General features: G+C 57.9%; 1 protein-coding gene across 1 annotated transcript in view; it reads left to right on the plus strand.

Moving 5' to 3' along the window:
* Window positions 1-19,852, plus strand: part of ZNF423 (zinc finger protein 423) — a 346,485-nt gene that overhangs the window by 108,038 nt on the left and 218,595 nt on the right. The window contains exon 3 of the mRNA XM_055146043.1: window positions 14,139-14,339. Within this exon, the coding sequence (XP_055002018.1) occupies window positions 14,139-14,339 (201 nt within the window). The remainder of the gene's footprint in view (window positions 1-14,138; window positions 14,340-19,852) is intronic.

Genomic DNA, 19,852 nt, shown 5'->3' on the forward strand with positions numbered 1-19,852 from the left:
GTGCTGTCCCGTCCCAGCCTGGCCTGGGAGCGGGGCCTCAGCAGCTCGTGTGTCTGCCCATGCGGTGTTTGGACGGTCGCGCCTCGTCACGCGTGGAGCTCTCAGCCTGGCTCTCCTCGCTGGGCGCTGTCCACCCAAATGTGTGTCCCCCCCCACCCCCCGCAATCTGGCCACCTCCTCCGTGTGAGCTGTGGATGCATTTGCGTGTTGATTACAGACACTCCCAGGGAGCTTGCAGGAACCCTCCTGCTTTGCTTGCAGGAGGCCGGGGGTGACTCCTGTCCCCACTGACACTGACACGGAGTGGGGAGCAGCCTCTGAGCACTGTGAGGTGTGGCCCCAGCTCTCCCCCCCCACCCCTGCACCCCAGAACAGAGGAATGGCCCAAACCCCCAGGAGGGACTGGTCAGGGGTCAGCCTCTCTGTCCCCAACTCTCTCCTCCCGCTCTGGCCGTTCCCTCTAAGTGCCTTCTGGACTCTTGCTCCCCTGGGTCCAGAACCCTGTCTCGGTTCTGGACAAGCCCTGCCTGTCCCTGTGTTCTTTCCTGCCCGCCAGGCCTGGCTCAGGGGTCAGGCCCTTGAGCTTGGAGGTGGGGCAGTACCAGGGTGAGCTCAGAAGGGGGTGGGGAGGTGGCGAGTCCGGGGTGGGACGGCCCTTGGTTGCTCATGGTGGAAGCTGCCCTTCGTCCCGAGAGACTTCTTCGAAGGCGCCCGAGTGCGTGTTGGGCGGGTGAGCGGATGGACGTAGGTGCATTCCCCCATCCCGGGGTAGAGGCCTGGCCGTGGGCAGTGATCTGCAGGAAACTGAGGCTCGTGGTGATCGTGAAGGCGCCCAGGGGGGTGTGGGGGGTGGCCTGGGTGAGCCTGGAAAGATATGTTGCTCATCTCCCTGTGTTCCGAGGCCAGCCAGTTCTCCTGATGGCCTCACCTTGTCCTGGCGCTGTGTGCCCAAGTGCCGAGCCCGCAGCTGTCGCTACGCCTCCCTCGACTGCCCTCTGCGCTTGTGCCCGCGGGACTCTCCCACCTTGGGGGACCGAGGCTCAGAGGCGGGGGCAGGTGGCGGCCCATGGGGATGCAGAGCAAACCCCCATTCAGACAGGACGGCGCCCCCCCCCCCCCCCCCCCCCCCGCAACCTAGTCCAGCTGGCTTCACCGGGGAGATGTTTCTCCACTCTGGGGAGCTGGCCCTGCCACCCACAGCACCCCCGGTGTCCCTCCGGTGGGGCGAGGAGGTGTGCAGGGGCTGGGGGGTGGGTCGGGCTGTGGCCGGGCAGCATCCCCGCCGGCTCTCTGCCACTCGCCTTCCCGCCTCCGCCACGCGCCTTCCCATAATGTTCTGGGCTCTTCCTAGCGCGAGGGGGTCAGCCGTGCGGTGTCGCAGCAATTTATAATTCTTGAAAATTCTGTTTGGTGACACGAGTTAGCGTTTAATAGACACCCTGCCACCTCCTCTCTCCCTATTGTGACAAGCTCCTGGCAGAATCCTTTTGAGACTCGGGGTAATTGCGCCACGCTGGGAACGGCAAGACCAACGTGCGTCTCCAAACCGTCTCCACAATAGACAGTCAGGTACGCGCCGGCTGGGCTTCAAGGTAATGATCTCAACTCCGGGTGACCCCGGAGGAGGGGCCCCGGCTTCTGGTCGGACACCTCCTTTCAGTTCGGGTTTTCCTGCCACGCCGTCAGCACTCACACAAATAATTCCTTCATAACAAGTGCCTTTCAGAGGGTGTCTGCTGCTGACAGCTAATATAGAATTATTGCCCCTGAATGCATTTCTGTAATTACTTCCCAGAGATCTGTCTTTGTGTTAGAAGACATTTCACACTTTAGTAACATAAGTGTTTTGGGAGAGCAACGAGCAATAATTATGAACAGTCTTTCCGTGAAAATAAACCTAAAAAAATTATAAAAGCTAATGCTAAAATTGGTTAGAGCCAGGGAGGAATTTCATTTGCATTTGATTCATGTATATTTATTCCAAGCACAATAATGTCTCCAGTATGGAAACTTTTTTTTTTCCTCCTCCTCCTTTTTTTTTTTTTAAACAAAAGCCGTAATGACACAAGAGCACCGGCTTTCTAATTTTTGAGCAATACGGAACCTGAAAACTGATTAAAAGTGACAAGTTGCTTGAGACTGAATAAAGAAGTGGAATCGTGGCGCCCTGACAGGAGACATTTGCAGTAATGGAAAATGAAATGATTCTCAGTGTGATCAATAAAAAATTAGCAGCATTTAATAAAAGGTTTCTGCTTCATGTTGACTAAAGAACATCCAGAGCCGTTTGAAATCTGAGTTAAGTGACGGTTTGAGGATGAGCTGGGGGCGGTGAGGGGGGTGTGGGTGTGTGTGTGGGGGTGTGCACACATAGATCACGCCTGAGAGGGGCAGCCAGAACCCCCGGAGGGGGGGTGGTCTGCAAGTTTCCTGTGGGTTGCTCACTTGACCTTTGATCTGTGGTTAATCTTCCCCTGGCTGGATGTGCAGGAATGCGTTTGTGGGGGCCTTGGGGAAGGTCCTTCATGTAAATCCATCCCTTGTGGGGAGGGGACCTGGCATTGTCCCCGGCTCAGGCCCCCAAAATGTGGTGTTCGGATCTTCGTCCGTGCCTTAGCATCCAGGTTGTTGGAGACTTTCGGAATGTCTCAGCACCCGCTTGTGTGGGGGGAACCGGACTCTCAGGGGCTGCGGGAAACCAGCTGAAATAGAGCAGAAGTGGGGGGTGGTCTACGGGAGCCGGGAAAGTGCCCCTCGGGCGCACACCTTGGGGGGCAGGTAGGAGATGCAGGCGCGGGATGCCCCTGGCCCTCGATGGTGCCTTCCTCCCTGGCGAGACTTGCTCCTTATGTGCAGTTATTTTGCCCTTTCCGGGAGCCCCTGTCCTGGTCCCGGCAGCTTGGGCATCGATGTAGCTTTCCCCAGCCCGGGACGGGGGTCCTGACTCCCAGTCGATGTCTCGGGCCTGTGTCACTGACCCCCAACCCTCCCCCGGGCAGATTGTACATGTTCGAGGAGGAAGGACCCTCCGGCCTTTGCACACTCACTGCTCACGCCAGCTCCAAGTGCTGTCGGCAGTCGGGCCCGACACCGGCTGCAGGAGGGGACGGCAGTCGGGAGCAAGGACACGGTGGGCGTCTCTCCCGCAGAGAGGTCGCAGGGAAGAGGTTGCTGTGCAGAGTGGGGAGCAGAGGTGCCCATGAGGCCAAGCCTGGAGGGGTGCTGAGCAGCCCTGAGCCGCCCTGAGCACCCTGTCTGCCTTCCTTGGATCCCCGTCTGGGAAACTGTGCCTGGAACCCCGGGTCTGCGGCACGCCTGTCTCCTCGACTGTGCCGTGTGTTGCGGGGAGCTGGGTGGTTCCATACGTGACCCCGAGGATGCTCCTGTAAACCCAGGCAGTGCTCAGAGGTATCCAGAGTCACACCCAGCCGTCGGGGGTGGGGGACGGTAGATGAACCCAGTAGTCTCCTGCGGGGTAGAAGTGCAGACCCTTGGACTGTCTCCTGACCCCTGTGCACACGGTGTTTCCACACTGCTCCTCCTCCCGGTGCTTGCCTCACTCTGAGACAGACGCAGTCACAGGGCCCCGAGAGCACATGGGCCCAGGCTTCTAGGCCAGCCTGCCCCGGACCCTGGGCCAGCCTGCCTTGGCCCGCCTCTCTCTGGGGCGCGCGGCCCTCCCCGCAGGGCACCTCTCTCCATGATTGGTGCCCCCAGGCCTCCTCTGGACTCCTGCTCCCAGACCCGAGGAATTAGGAGCCCCAGGCCACAAAGGCGCAGGATTGATCAGGCTCCCCAGTGGCCCCCGCAGCCCCCCTCCCCGCCCCGCCCCGCCCGCTCCTCCTTCCCAGAGGCCACTGGTGACAGAACGCAGGAGAGGGCTGAGTGGCCCCCGCCGGGGCGGCTGGGAGGACGGAGCAATTTTCCTGCTCGCGGCCGCCTTTGTCTGCGCCGCTGACCGAACCGCGAGATCACTTTTATGGCCGGGAGGCTTGCGCGCTGCCAGCTCCGGAGCGAGGCTCGGTGGAGGGCGGAATTGGTTTCCTCTGGGGTGGGGGCGTCTGTGATTGCTTCGGCTCCCCTCCTGCCCACGCCCACCTTTGCACAGCATTCAGCTTTCCCCACCGCTGGGAGCTAGCTGGTCAGGAGAGGCCGGGCGGGCCCGGCCTTTGTGGGGGTGTAGGTATGGGGGGGAGCAGGGTGGGGGGTCGGGGGACAGGGCTGTGCCTCCAGGACCCCCATGGGGACAGGTGCCCCAGCTCCACGGCCTAGCTGTGCTCAGCCCGCTGTGCTCAGCCCACACCACTCTTTTTTTTCTTTCTTTTTTCTTTTTTTTAAACCACCCCTCTCGGAGAGCCCGGCAAGCTACCGAGAGTATCCTGCCCGCATGGCAGAGCCTGGCAAGCTACCTATGGTGTATTCGATATGCCACAAACAGTAACAATAAGTCTCATTATGGAGATGTTACTGGTGCCCACTCGAGCAAATCGATGAGCAACGGGATGACAGTGATACAGTGAATTTTATTGAATCACTGTGAAACAGTTACAAGCTTTCATGTTTGAGTTACAATCACACAATGATCAAACACCCATCCCTCCACGAGTGCACATTCCCCACCACCAATATCCCCAGCATACCCACCCACCTTTCCCACCCTCCCCCTGCCTCCATGGCAGACAATATTCCCCAAACTCTCTCTGCTTTTGGGCATTATGGCTTGCAACACAGACACTGAGAGGTCATCATGTTTGGTCCATTACCTACTTTCGGCACACATCTCCCATCCCAACTGGTTCCTCTAGTCATCATTTTCTTAGTGATCCTTTCTCTATTCCATCTGCCTTCTCCCCTCCACTCATGAAGCAGGCTTCCAGCTATGGGGCAATCCTCCTGGCCCTTGTATCTACTGTCCTTCGGTGTCAGCCTCATGTTATATTGTTTTATACTCCACAAATGAGTGCAGTCCTTCTATGTCTGTCCCTCTCTTTCTGACTCATTTCACTTAGCATGATACTCTCCATGTCTCTCCAATTATAAGCGAATTTCATGACTTCATCTCTCCTAACAGCTGCATAGTATTCCATTGTGTAGATGTACCAACGTTTCTTTAACCAGTCATCTGTTCTAGGGCACTCAGGTTGTTTCCAGATTTTGGCTATTGTGAACAGTGCTGCAATGAATATATAGGTACAGATGTCATTTCTGCTTTGCTCTTTTGTATCCCTGGGATATATTCCCCAGAAGTGGTATTGCAGGGTCATATGGAAGCTCAATTTCTAGCTTTTGAAGGACTGTCCATATTGTTTTCCAGAAAGGCTGGACCGGTCAACATTCCCACCAATAGTGAAGGAGCGTCCCTTTCTCCCCACATCCAGGCCAGCACTGGTTGCTTTTGTTCTTTTGAATGTGTGCTGGTCTCTGCGGTGTGAGGTGACATCCCATTGTTGTTTTGATCTGCATCTCCCTGATGACTAGTGATATGGAGCATTTTTTCATGTGCCTTTACCCTGAACTACTCTTGCCCCTCAGCTGGACCTGTCTGCCCACTGGCTTAAGCTAGTTCGGGTTTGATGTGCTCTATCGTCGGGGGACTGACCGTGAACCAGTGCTGGGGGCTGCAGGGACAGGGGCACTGGAGCGCCCCTGGGGACCCCCTGGCAGCCTGAGTCCAGGAGCCCATACTATGCCCAGTTCTAGTTGGGGGAACCACACCCCGCCTGTATCAGTGGCCAGGAGACCCAGGAGGGGCCTTGAGTCCAGGCCCCAGGTCTCCGAAGACAAGGCACTAATTGTCCAGTGCTCTGGGGCCAGGTGAGAGCTGGCCACCCTGAGCACTGAGCATGGCAAACCCTTTCCAGACACCTCCCCGGTGTCCACAGCCTCGATGCCTATCAATCAGCCCACCCTGTGTGGCCCTTGAACTCTGGAGAGTGTGTTTAAGCATCCAGGGATCTGCGTTAGATGTGGCTTCCTTTAAAATAGCAGTGGGCTTGAAGAGCAAGCCCTGGAACATGTATTTTGCTGGCTTGCTTCACCCATGTTTCTTGGATTGCTTATTTCCACTCTGGAGAAGCCTGTGTTCCCACTCAGACATGTACTTCTCTTTCTCTCCCATCTTTATAAATAAAATCCCTCCCATCTCTGTAAGTATGTCTCAATTAAACATCACCTTGCTTTATGTCGGGAGGACCCATTTGGGTTGAAAGATGCAGGCTGAAAGTAGACTGTAGACCAAACACAATGGCCACTCAATACCTCTATTGCGAACTACAACACCCCAAAGGAGAGAGAACAAAATGCCCTGCCGTAGAAATGGGGTGGGGTGGTGGAGGATGGGGTGGTGGTGGGGGTGGTGGGAGGGATGTTTGTAACATTGGTGGAGGAGAATGGGCACTGGTGGAGGGATGGGTAAACGATCGTTGTATGACTGAAATGCAAATAGGAAAGTTTGTAAGTTTGTAAGTACGGTACCTCACAGTGATTCGCTAAATAAAATTTTTTTAAAAAATTACCTTGCTTCACAAAGAAAAAAAAAACCCTTCCCGCCCCCCAAAATGAAAACCTCAAAAACCCCAAACAGCAGAGGGCTGATGTTTGCAGAGACCTCACCTGCTGGTGTGGGGGTGATGCAGAGGATTTGGGAAGGACTGTGTCCCCTCTGCCCCCCTCCAGCCTGTTCGATTTAGTTGTAAATACTACTGGTCAGTTGGGTGCTCTGGTGTGATCTGGGGACCTAGGATGGGGCGCTGTTCCACTCACTGTCCCTCCCAGGAAACCCCCTCTCTGCCTGGCTCTGGGACAGGATGCCAATTCTGAACTGGGCTGTCTGAGGAGCCCCCCGTTTTTATTTTTGGGTCACACCGGGCATTGCAGAGGGGTTACTCCTGACTCATGCACTCAGGAATTACTCCTAGAGGTGCTTGGAGGACCGTATGGGATACTGGGAATCCAACCCCAGTCAGCTGTGTGCAAAGCAAGCGCCCTACCAGCTGTGCTATCACTCCAGCCCTTGAGGAGCCCTTTGGATCCTTCTCGAAATCCTTGTTTTCTGTCATCACATGCTCCCAGAAAGACGTGACTCCCACCCTCTGTACCTCCCTTTGTCCCCCAGTTCTGCACCTGCAGCCACAAGCTATGGATGATGGTGTCCAGTGACTGGCTTTAGAATAGGGTCCACTGAGCCGAGGTACCAACTGGGTAGCGGCAGGCAGGTGCCCTGGAATGCCACCCCGAAGGTGCTTCCTTATTTAAGAAGCAAAACTTGGGCAGCATATTATGTGTTAAAATATTTGCCAATGGCTCTGCTGCCGCACTGGTCCTTTAGGTGGAATGTTAAATGTTACCCTGCTGTCTGCCCTGCAAACATTTTAGACTTAAAGATAAATAGTAGCGGCCTCCTGGACTTTGGGACTAGGGATGGATGCTTGGGTGGTGTGTGACGGGGGCTGGCAGGCGTCGTGTCCAGCGCAGCTGCCCAGCATGTAGAGGAAGTGTTCTGGGAGCTGTGGCCAGGGAGCCAGGGCTTGACCAGGAGTGGAGTGTCCATCCCCCAGGCTCCTCCTGGTCTCAGTCCTTGGGCGGAGGCACCTGGAATCCTCGTCTTTGATACAATGTTGCTCTTCCAAACAGTGTCGTTCTACAGCTGGGAACTTTGAACTGCTCATACCGGTCACTGCCATTTCCGTTTTCCTGGCACCACAAAACCATGGTGTCCAGTGACCCCAGTGAGGGGTGCAGCCCTTCTGGCCAAGTGTGCATGACCCTTGGTTGCTCTGGAAATAGAAGGGAGGGGCAGAAGAGGAAGAAGAATGTAATTTTCCAAAATGCCGTTTGGGGATTAGCACTTGGGAAAGGGGGGACTGGCTCTGGTCTGTGCTGGGGGCAGCCCCCAGCCACCACGGAGGGGAGCTAGGGGGTGGGGAGGTCAGCATCAAGGTGTGTGTGTGGGGTGGGGGAAGGCTGCCAAGTGGACTCCTTCTTACACTGTCCCCAGGGCCTGGCGGTGACTGACCCTCACTGAGGGGACTGTTTCCTGGGGGAGAGGAGGAGACGCGTGGGGGGGGGCTCCCGCCGGAACAGTGCCTCTCCTTCCTGCCCACCAGGCCCCACCCCCCGCGCGCGCGTGCGCGGGTGAGGGTTTGAATGAGATGGCGCAGCACCAGTCACGGGCTCCGCGGTGCCGCCTCTCCTGTGGCACAGGCGCCCGCCCTGGGCTTCATCCAGATCCTCCAGTTGGGTTAGGTCTTATTCAGAGAGCGAGAGTGACTTGTCCAGGGCCCTCCAGCCGGGAGACAGGTGTGGATGTGAACTTGCCCTTCTCTCTGCCCCCAACTACTCCGTCTCACAGTGCTCGGGGCTTACTCCTGGTTCTGCACTCGGGAATCACTCCTGGCAGGGATTGGGGTGCTGGGGATCAAGCCCGGGTCATGCATGTCAGGAAAGTGCCCTACCTGCTATACTGTTTTTCCGCCTCCCCCTGCGAACCCCCCTGAACCCCTGCAACCCCTCCCCCCACACACAACAGCTGGATTTGATTTCGGCAGAGGTGAATGCGTCCCTGTCTGGGTCAGGTCAGGAGGAGAGAGAGCAGGGAGATCTCTCTCTCTCTCTCTCTCTCTTTCTCTCTCTCTCTCTCTCTGCCTCTGTTTCCCGACGTCCCTGCTCCTGCCCTGTCATCTCTCCTGAGATGCGGCGGGGTTCAGGGTGGGGGCTGGGCTGTGGGGTCCAGCTTTCTTCTGCTGTGCCCATGCTGTGCCTTTGCACGGTCCCCCCTTGGGGGGTGGGAAGAGGCAGCCTCGGCAGCAGAAATGGCTTGTTCATGGCCAGAGTGATAGTACGGTGGGCAGGGAGCTTGCCTTGCTTGTATCTGACGCGGGTTCGAGCCCAGGCACCCCCTCTGGTTCCCTGAGCACAGATCCAGGAGGAAAGCCCTGAGCACTGCTGCGTGTGACTCCAAAACAAAACGAGAAGCATCCGAACCTGAGGTCAACCACTGGGGTTTGAAGTCCGAGTCTGTCCTGCCTTGGTGTGACTTGTGCGTGGCCCTCGGTCACCCCGTCTGCAGAGTGGGGGTCTCAGTTGTCCCTGTGATGAGGATGATGTGAGCGTGCTGGCCCCGGGGAGCTGGGCAGAGTGTCCCTCCGTCTCCCCGTCCTCCCCAAGGGGCCCCGGGTGCTGAGCTGATCAGGGCGCCTTCCTGCCCTCCCCTTGCAGGGCCCCTTGCAGTCCCCGGGGGGGCCCTGGGGCGCCTCCTGGTGGTTCTCGGCTTTAGGTGAGGGCACAGAGTGTAGCGCTGCTCGGGCCTGCCGTGCCGGCACCACAGTGCTCAGGGGATGCCACGACCCCACGCAGCCATGCTCTGGGGGGGCCACACACGTGCCCCTGACCCACCGCCGGCTCCAGGCCCTGTTCTTGACTTGGTGGGTCTTCAAGGGCGCGCGGTGGTGGGAGGAGCCTGGCCGGGCTTCAGGACAGGGACTCGCCCCCCGGCTGGTGCCTTGGGAAGGGTTCAGAGTAAATCCCGGACACGTGGCTCCTTTGTGGGGTCCTGGCTCTGTGGGGGAGGCTGTGATAGAGCCCGTCAGGCTGCGACGTGACGCCCGAGAGAGCTCAGTGGCCCGAGCCCCTCCCTGCTTTGCTTGCAGGAGGCTCCGGGTTCCATCCCAGCATGGCTGGGACACATTCCTGAGCACTGAGACCAGGAGTTGCCCCTGAGCCTCGTGGGGTGCGGCCTCAAAACGACAACGACAGGAACCGACACAGAACGTGTTTGAACCTGTCCCCCATTGTGCCACGTCCCAGAGCCCCAGTCTCCGTCCCTGGAAAATGGGGAGGGGGGTTCCAGATGGTGCCCCAGGGTGCGGCATGCAGCCAGGCCTCAGTGAGTGCTGCCTGGAGGAGGACCCGCGCATAAGGGGAGCACGGGGATGGGGTGGCTGGGAGGGGACAACTCTCGGCTCCCTGCGCTTGGCTCTGCTGGAGAGACCCCCCTTTCCTCTGAGTGTCCAGTGTAGAACCCCTGCTTGGGTGAGCACCTGGCTTCTGTGGGGTCCCCCAGGATTGGGGGGGCTCTCCTCTGTCGGGAAAGGAGATGAGCTCCGTGGGGGGCACCATCAGCAGACTGTCATCTGGTCCAGGATGTTGTCATGTCACAGACAGGAGCCTCAGCCGGGAACCAGGGGAGGTGTCCCCATGCTGGGGACAGGGCACAGGGCTGGCAGGAGTGGGGCAGGGAAATAGAGATGTGCCTTTGATTCAGTTCTTTGCTTCTTGGGTCACACCTGGCGATGCACAGGGGTTACTCCTGGCTCTGCACTCAGGATTTACCCCTGGCGGTGCTCAGGGGACCATATGGGATGCTGGGAATCGAACCCGGGTTGGCCACATGCCAGGCAAACGCCCTCCCTTCTGTGCTGTTGCTCCAGCCCCTTGATTCAGTTCTTGGGGGCTTAATGAGCCGCTGCTCAGGGCGGGCCTGGAGTGAGGAGACCCCGAGGGTGTTCCCGACGGCACCGGCACCCCAGCACCCTGTGTGCACAGTCCCTCTTCCTGGACCGTGGGGAACTGGGGGATCCGCAGGCTGCAGCCTTTCCCCGGGACTGGTAGCTTCGTCCCCCCCTCAGCCCCCGTGGCTTTGGAGGACCTCCCAAGAGCCCCTTCTCACACCTGCCAATGGAATAGTCACCCCATTGACCATTTCTCTTTGAGGGGCTCCCAGGGGCAGCTCAGGGGTCCTGACTCGGGCTAGGGGTGTTTTCTGGCAATTCTCTGCCAACTGCCGGTTCAACTTGGGGTCCCTGCTGAGCTGGCGGGTTCCCTGGGCCACCTTGGTGGTGCATCTCGAGCGATGCTGGGAACTGAACCAGATCTTACTGCATGCAAGTAATACCTCTGCAGTCCCCCTCTGTCCAGCCTTATGGTGGGGCTTCCTGGGCATGAAGCCTGGGCTTCCTGTCCCCACGGTCTGGGTTCTGCCTAGGGGCCTAGGGGGCTTGTTCAGGGGGAGTCATGTTCCCTCAGGCTTCCTCAGGGCGTGAGTCTTGCCTTCCTCCTCCTCCTCCTCCTCCTCCTCCTCCTCCTCCTCCTTGTCCTCCTCCTCCTCCTCCTCCCTTCCCCGGAGTCAGACTGACTGGCCTTGGGGCCCTGGGGAGCCCCAGACGATGAGGTCCCCGCCTGGCTCACTCCCGTGCCCACCCGCCCAGCCCACCCGTTTCCTCGAAGCCGCCCGGCCTTCCCATTAGCAGACAGCGGCAGGGGAGGCGACAGTGCCTTAAAACAGATTTATACTCTTGGATGACTTTATGGGCTTTCGCCTTATAAAAACCCGAGTTGACACTCTGATTTATCTACTCCTGAGTCAACAGGATGCACCAGACTTAAAGAGATCAAATGCATTGTAATGTTTGTGGTTCCAGTTGCGGATTAGATGAGCTATTATGGAAAGTGCTGCCAAGTAAATAGGGCCAAAAAAAAAAAATCAAAAAACAACAACAAAAAAAAAAAACCAAGGGGATAATTTAAACGTGTCTATTAAATTGTGTGTTAAATAAAGTAGTGCAAGGGGTGGTGCTGAATGTAACTTACTATCCGGGGAGCTGAGGTCGTCGAGAAAGCCAGAATTATGACTTTCTTTTCCCGCTTCTAAAAAAAATTTTTTTTCACCCCTTTATTAAGGGGAGAGACTATAAACTAGGAGTTTTCACTGTGTCCGCGGCTGTGCGGTGACTTACTATACCGAAGACCCCAGATGTGAATTCTCATTTCTCTGCTGTCCGCTTCTGCTTGTGGCTGCCGCTGCAGCCGACCCGCGTCCTGAGATAAACATGCGGCCTGGCCCTTAATGGGATCGCTGCATTGCCGGGAGTTGGCGTGCTCTGATAATAAAAGAACCTAAAAATCGTACATCCCTTAATTGGTAAGAAGAGAGATGTTTCGATGGGCCACAAATGGAAGCATTGATTTTTTTACTGCCTCCGAGCAGCGCCAAGCCGAGCATCAGGCCACGACGGGGCCCCAGACCGCAGCTGGCTCTTGGAAGAGGGGATTTGCGTGTGCGGGTTCTGGGAGTCGGGTGCTTGGCTGGGTGTGCTCTGTGCCGGCGCGGGGAGCAGAGCCTGGTCACGTGATCTGTTTCTGTATGGGAACGTTTGTAGCACGGTGGCTTCCACCTTGGAGTTGTGCAGCCTTGGCTTCATTTCTCTCTTTCTTGATCTGGTGACCGCTGGGGTTGGAAGGTTCCATGGCAGAGCCTGTGTGGGCAACTGCAGTGTTCGGTGGGCCTCACGGGATGCACACAGACACACGTGTGTATACATACATGCAGGTTTGCCTGCACCTCTCCACGTGTGCAAGAGATCTCTCTCGGTTGATTTGCTGCCGGTGCGTGAGTGAACAGTGAGAGACGTTTCCGGGATTGACTGCTGAAGGAGGACAGGCACGTGGAGTTTCCATTCGGGTCTCTGGCTTTTAACTGGCATTTTGAGGCAGGGGGACACATCTGGCTGTGCTCAGGGCTTACTCCTGGCTCTGTGCTCAGGGATCACCCCTATGCTTAAGGGACCATACATGGTCCTGGGGATGGAACCTGGGTCTCCCGCACACAGGGCACATGCTCTACCCACTGTCCAAACGTGCCAGCTCCATATTTGGCCAGTTTTCTTGTGGGGAGGGCATGCTCAGGGCGTACTCCTGGCTCTGTGCTCAGGATCACTCCTGGCAAGGCTTGGGAGACCATCTAGGGTGCTGGGGATCGAATCCTGCTGTACTATCACTCTGGCCATAATTGGCAAGTTTTATTATTTACTTTTTTTTTTTCGGGGGGGTGGGGAGGTCCACAGCCAGTGATGCTCAGGAGTTACTGCTGGCACGGCACTCAGGAATCACTCCTGATGGTGCTGGAGGGGGGTTGGGGGGTGACCATATGTGCCGGGGATTGAACCCGGGTCTGCGGCCTTACCCTTTGGACTGTTGCTCCAATCCTAACTGGCAACTTTTGATCCACTGACATCTCTTGGGACAGTTCTAGACTCTTGGGTTTTGTCGACTACATTCTTTGCTCGCTGACTTATGGGTTCCTGATATATCGGGTTGATCTTTCAGATCGGAGTTTATTCATCCCACCCAGTGGGAAAGTGCAGTCGGTGGAGTCAGGATGTGGGGTGCCAGGGCCTTCAGCTGGAGGCTTGCCTGGAAACGGAACTAGCGGAGCCCCCCTTTTCTGTGGCCAGGGGTGGGGCCTGTGGTCCCTTCGCCTCAAGGATGTGTTGAGGTGGAGAAGTGGAACCCTGAGCAGATCTGTTGCATTGGAAAGTCGCTGACCTATAACAGGTTGCTGAGCACTGGCTAGGAATTTCATCCTAAAAGCAGGGGTGATGGGGGCCGGAGAGATAGCTCAGTGGGTAGGGTGCTTGCCTTGCATGTGGATCTGGGTTCTATGCCTGGCGTCCCATATGGTCCCCCGAGCACGGCCAGGAGTAACTCCTGAGCCTCACTGGGTGTGGTGCAAAAAATCAAGAAACCAAACCCAAACCAGAACAAAACGTGGTGGTGGAATGACTCTGAGGCTAGTCTGCGAGCGTGTGGGTGCTCCGGGCAATTCTGGTTTGTGATTTCTTGGCCCTGCAGACTTGCACGCCCCTAACTCTAGGCTCCGGGCACCTTGCAAAGACCAGGCGCCGACATCGCTGCTTCGGGAGGAGAGGCTGGTGATGTGGAGGTGAACTTGGCCTAAGAGACCTCACGGCTCTAAATTGCCAGGCTCCGGGGCGGGGCGGGGGGCACATGAAAATTTGGGTGTGTTAGGAACAGCTGTTGGAGGCTCGAGGGAAGTGTGGGAAAAAAACTGGGTCTTTCCTCTTCCCTGATGGGGGCCCTGACCCCAGCAACCGTGCACGGAGGGACGGGGACAGGAAATCCCCCTCAAAGGCTTGCAGCAGGAATGAAAGAATCGAGTTGTGAATTATGGCACCACATGCTACAAAAAAAAATCCATATATTAATAGACTGAGAGGTGTTAAGAATAATGGACCCTGGGAGGTGGAGTAATTAAATGTATCTTAATAAATGTCGGTGAGTCTTTTAAAGCGCTTTCCCAAGACCCCGTCAGCTGACACGGGCTGTATTCTTCCCGTTGGCAGGAGGCCTAGAAGGAGACCCCGAGTGTGATCGGAAGGCCAGCCGGGCGCTGGAAGACAGGAACAGCGTGACAAGTCAAGAGGAGCGAAATGAGGATGATGAAGACATGGAGGATGAGTCAATTTACACCTGCGATCATTGTCAGCAGGACTTCGAGTCTCTGGCAGACCTGACGGACCACCGGGCCCACCACTGTCCTGGAGGTAATGCTAACCGGCGCCGGGAGCCTGACAGGTGGTTATGCGGATAATTGGACATAGCAACAGCTTGACGCCTCGAGTGAGATTAAAGAATTAATAATGTAATTTTACAGTTAATGTCATTTTATTGTGGTGTCTGGGGTACCCTGGACCGCCTTTTAAATAAAATTAAAAATAAAAGCAACGGCTTTTCTGGCAGGCAGGCGGGCGGGCCCTAGGTGGAGGCGCCCTGTCTCCTGGCCACCCCCCATCATCTCTCCCCCCGCCCAGGACTGGGCCCTGTGTGGGTGGGCCTGCCTGAGGATTTCTGGGAGACCTTTTGGAAACCCAGCAATTAGGAGGTTGTGAGTGCAAAGTTAAGCAGCTTAAGCATGGAAGGAGTGTGTGACGGAGAGAACGGGAGGCTGGGGTATGGGAAGGGGGAGTTTCAAAGGCCGGGAGGAGCGTGTAGGAAGGGGGGCTCGTTGCCACCGTTTGCTTGACCCCCCACCCCCACCCCCTGCCCCCGACCCGCCTTCCCGGCACAGACCTGCTCCATTTCCCGAGGACCGACCTCCCTCCCTCCCGAGGCAAGGCGCCACCAGTGGCGACCTCACGGGACCTGCGTGCCTGGGATGTGCGGGGCGGCGGAGCCTGGGGATTTGGGGGGGGGATGTATGTGTTCCTGGGGATGTGGTGGCCTCACCAGCGGGCGGGTGGGCATATTTCTGGGCTTGGGGATGCTCGGAGGACGGAGCCGGCTTTTGTGAATCTGGCCTGGCTCTCGGAACTTGTCCCGCCCGGAGCTTTGAGGACGAGAAGCCTGTGGATGCGGCTTGTGGGCTGAGGCCTCAACTGTCCGATGAGCGCCCCAGAGGGGACCCAGCGGGGGTGGGATGAACTCTCAGGAAGCCGGTTGGGACCCACGCCTGCTTCCCTTCCCTCTTCTCTCTGTCCCGAAAGTTGGTAAGCCACACTGGGGGTGCTGCTCTGATGGCTCCTCCAGTCACACCTGTCCCCGCGCCAGCCAGGTAGATCTGTCCCACTCTCCGCCTGGGGAGGGAGCAGATGGGAGAAGATTAGCCCCCAAAGATGCTGAGGCTTCGGGGCCCAGCGGGGCTTTTTTGGGACATGGGGCAATCTCTCCCAGGGGTCAGGCCCTGTCACAGCTCACTGGGTAGACCTGAGCCTCGTAGGGGCCTTGCCGGAAGGGGCCCCAGGTGGCACTAACTCTAAGCTCAGCCAGCCGAGTCAGATGATTAAATGGCTGGGCCAAGTGATCCTGGAGGCCCCTTCCAGCACTAACCGGGGTGCCACGTCAGTGCTGGGTGCAGGTTCACGGGGCAGCTCGGTCCTGTGTTGCCAGGACTCGGCTCTCAGCCCGGTCCTCGGGCCCTCTGGCCTGCACCTGTAATGATTGCGGGGTTCCGGGGTGCTGGAGGTGGCTCTGGTGTCGGCCACATGATTCAGGCGTGTGCTTTCACCATCTCTCCAGCCCGGGCTTGTTTTGACGGTCTGTGTTGGCGTGTGAGCCAGACCCAACGGTCTGCAGATGCCTCTAGGGGTCCCCCAGTTTCGGGTCAGGGGTCACCACTCTACTGGGGTGCACATGCCTGTTAGTCACCAGCCCCTCTCGGTGAAAATCCCGCTGGGGCGCCCAGCACATGTGTCTGAGGACAGAACTGAGTCTCGCGTGGGGGGAATGGCCTTCCCTCTGCTGCGGACAATTTGGGGTCTGCGGTCAGTGCTGGCTCTCACCCCCGTGCCTTTTCCGCAGCCCTGCTGTCCCCTCAGAGGGCTGGCGTGTGGGGGTGCAGGCCCCACCCCAGGCAGGAGCGCCTGGAAGTCTGCTTGTGACTGGGTGTATTTTGGGGGGGTGGTCTCAAGTGGGGTTCTCTCTGCAGCGGCTGTAGCCGAGTGGCCCGGGCTCCCTCCTGCGTCCCTGTGTGCCCTCTGGGCCGGGCCTGCACCTGCCCTGTCAGGGCCTGGAAGGCGGCCGTGAGGTTGGAGGTCTTTCTGACACAGGGGCTGTCTGTCCACCCACTCTGATGGCCGAGGAAGAGCCCAGGGGCCCAGGAGCCGTCCCTGCCAGCGCGTTTCATCTGCGGGGTGCGGGAGAAGCACTGATGGGGCCTCCCAGACACGTGGCAGGAGAAACATGCGTGAAACTGGTGTGCTTCCATGGCCCAAGTCAGGCGCAGGGACCGGTCCTCGCCGTGCCCGCAGCCCCGGCCATGGGGTGGCGAGTGTGGGCGGAGCCGGGTCTGTGAGCTGTGCTTGGCGTCTGCACCCTTTGGGGAGTGGCCCCAGCTTCGGCTTCTTCTTCCGCATACATCTTCTTCCTTGTCTGATTGGGATGGATCGGCGGGGGGGGCCTTCCCAGCAATATTCAGGAGACCCTGGAGGCCACTCCCTGTGGTATATCTCGGGCGGTGCCTAGCACTTATTGGTCGGGGCTGGTCCTCCTGGGGGTTGGTGCCAGGGATCGTGCCTTGCACAAGGCAAGCATCGTCAGCCGCTGTCTCATCTCCTCTTTGTATTCTCTTTGGAGGAGATTTTGGGCCACACCTGGTTGGACTCAGGGGCCTCTCCTGGCCACATTTGGGGACCATGGGATGCTGGAGGTTTAATCCGGGTTTCTTCGTTCAAAGTGCACATTTAGTCCTTTGAGTCATCTCCCTCAGCCCTGGAACATTCTTCTTCTTCTTTTTTTTTTTTTTCTTGTTTTTTGGGTCACACCCGACAATGTACTCCTGGCTTATGCACTCAGGAGTTACTCCTGGCATTGCTCAGGGGACCATATGGAATGTTGGGAATCGAACCCGGGTTGGCCACGTGCAAGGCAAATGCCCTACCCACTCCAGCCCAGCCCTGAAACACTCTTAATTTAAAAAAAAAAATAATTTTTACTAATTATTATTATTATTATTTTTTTTTGCTTTTTGGGTCACACCTGGCTATGCACAGGGGTCACTCCTGGCTCTGCACTCAGGAATTACCCCTGGCGGTGCTCAGGGGACCATATGGGACGCTGGGATCTGAACCCGGGTCGGCCGCGCGCAAGGCAAACGCCCTACCCGCTGTGCTATCCCTCCAGCCCCACTAATTAATTTTTAATGAATAAAATTTATGTTGGGGGCCTCACTTGGTGTTTCTAGGGGTCTGTTCCCAGGTAGGTGCTCTGGGTGACTCGCTGGCAGTGCTCAGAGTGTCATGTGGTTCTGAGGATGGAGCTGGACCTCCGACACGCCGAGCAGCAGCCCTCAGAACCATCCTTGAGGGTGGAACCAGACCCCGGGCATGCTAAGTATCAGCTCTTGGACCCTCCCTGGTTCCTGGGCAGTCTTTTCTACAGCTGTACTGAGTAAATGACCTTGGCTGACCGGGACCATGTCCAGGTGCCACCAGATACTCAGGGTGGCTCGTTTGCAGGTTGAGCAGGAGTCTTGTGGCACGGTGGGTGGAGGCCGCCCTGGCACACGCGAGTCCTCACAGGAATGGCCAGTGAGCACAGGGAGGGAGTGGCCGGAGCACTGGGCTTGCGGGCTGGACTGGTGAGGGCAAGTTCCTGCAACCCGGGCCCCCAAGCGATGTGGAGACGGGAACACGCTGAATTTCGCACTGACACATCGGAGTGTTGGCCAAGTCGTCGTGGGTCCCCTAAACAGTTATGGGGGCCTCTCGCTGCCTTCGGGAGCTGGGAGGATGCGGGCCTCTCTAACGGACTCCGGGAACTTCCGGGAGCACTGCAGACAGCTGCGAGGTTGGCCGGCCTAGCGGCTGGTTCAGTCCTTTGTGTGCGCCTGCCTGGACTTGGGGGACCGGCCCACTCCGTGCTCCCTGGCACCAAGAGTGCCTTTCCGGGAGGCAGCCGAGCTTCAGCTGTGAGCAGCCCCGAGTGCTGCCCGCAGGGTGGGGGCTGGGGAATGGTTCTGGCCTCAGGAAAGTGCCCATGGCAGGATTTGGGTTTTCCCTTGGCCGTGTAGAGACAGAGGGATTGGGCTGGAGATTTCTGGCCGTGGCATGCCCCTTGGTGTAGGACTTGCCTTCAGCAACAGCTCGGAGCTAGACCTGGGCACGTGGTCATCCTCCTCCACGTGGCAGTTCCTGATCTGGACCCAGGTGGAGCTCCCTGTGGGGTCCCCACTCTCCTCGGGGGCTCACAGAGGCTCTTCCGGTACCCAGTGCTTGCTGCATGTAACACACCTCTGCAGTGCCTCCCGTGCCCCCGTGGCACTGTGCACCCCACCCCTGCCCACTCCGGGCCCACAGGGCCTGGTGGTCTTCACCTGTTGGCTCCAGTGCCTCCCTGCTGCTGCCCTTCAGCTTCTCGAGGGAAAGCATTGTGTCTGTTGTGACCCCCCCACCCCCGACCTGTGTCCTGGGGACATGGTGGCTCTCGGTAAAGGACAGGTCCCTTTACTTGTTGAGCTTTCACCCTCACAGGGAGGTCCTGCTCGCTGGGCTAGATGAGGAAAACACTCTTTTTTATTATTTTTTCAATTAAACATTAATTTTGGTGATTTGGGAGGCCACGCCTGGCAGCTCTCAGGGTTACTCCTGGCTCTGCACTCAGGGGATCATTCCTGGGGTGCTCAGAGGAGCATAGGGGGTGCCAGGCATTGAACCTGGGTCTGCTTTGAGGAAGGCAGGTGCCCGGCCTGCTGTACTGCCTTTCTCTGGCCGCTGGGAAATGCTCTTTTTAACCTCCTGGATCTGCAAAGAGCTCACCTGCCGCGCTGTGGAGACGCAGTGGTCTCCGCCGTTCAGAGTGACCCTCCCCGGGGTGGCGATGCACATCCAGAGTGCTGACTAGATGGCGCCGCTCTGGTTCCCTGGCGGGAGAGAGGTGTCCACCAGTGGGCAGGCGGTGGACGTGTCCCGGAGAAGGAACGCGGAAAATGATCGCAGCACAGATATTCCTCGGCTGTGCTTGGACGGGGTTGATCTTCAGGGAATGTGTAACCAGAAGAAAGGGATCTTGGGGAAGGAAGAGAGGAGCCTGGCGCTGGAGAGATAGTACAGGATGGAAGGTCAAGGCCTTGGTTTGAATCCCGGGCCCCACACATGGTTCCCCGAGCCACCACTAGGGGTCACTCCTGAGCCCGAAGCCGGGAATAGCCCCTGCACTGTGGCTGTGTGCACGGCCCCAAACCCCACATGTCTTCTCTCCCCTCCTCCTCCTGCCCCCTGCATTTGTGCCCATGCTAAATCCAGAGACCAGCACTGGGTAGCAAGGGAGGGAACCCCACCAGCTTTCTTCTGCAGGATGAAGCCCCTGTGTCACCCCCCACCTTCCCTAGCACCCCGCAGGGGGGACTGGAGCAGATGCTGTCCACTCACAGCCCATGGCCTCTGGGGAAGAGGCTGACCCTGTGTTCTGCCCTTTACCCCCTTTCCTTCATGGCTACACCTGGCCGTGCTGAGGGCTGACTCCTGGCTCTGTGCTCAGGGAATTCCCCCTGGCACGGCTTAGGGGACCATATGAGGTGCTGGCAATCGAAACTGGGTGGGCAAGTGCCCTCACCACTGTCCTT

Source organism: Sorex araneus, chromosome 8, assembly GCF_027595985.1.
Source record: "Sorex araneus isolate mSorAra2 chromosome 8, mSorAra2.pri, whole genome shotgun sequence".
NCBI classification, from domain to species: domain Eukaryota; kingdom Metazoa; phylum Chordata; class Mammalia; order Eulipotyphla; family Soricidae; genus Sorex; species Sorex araneus.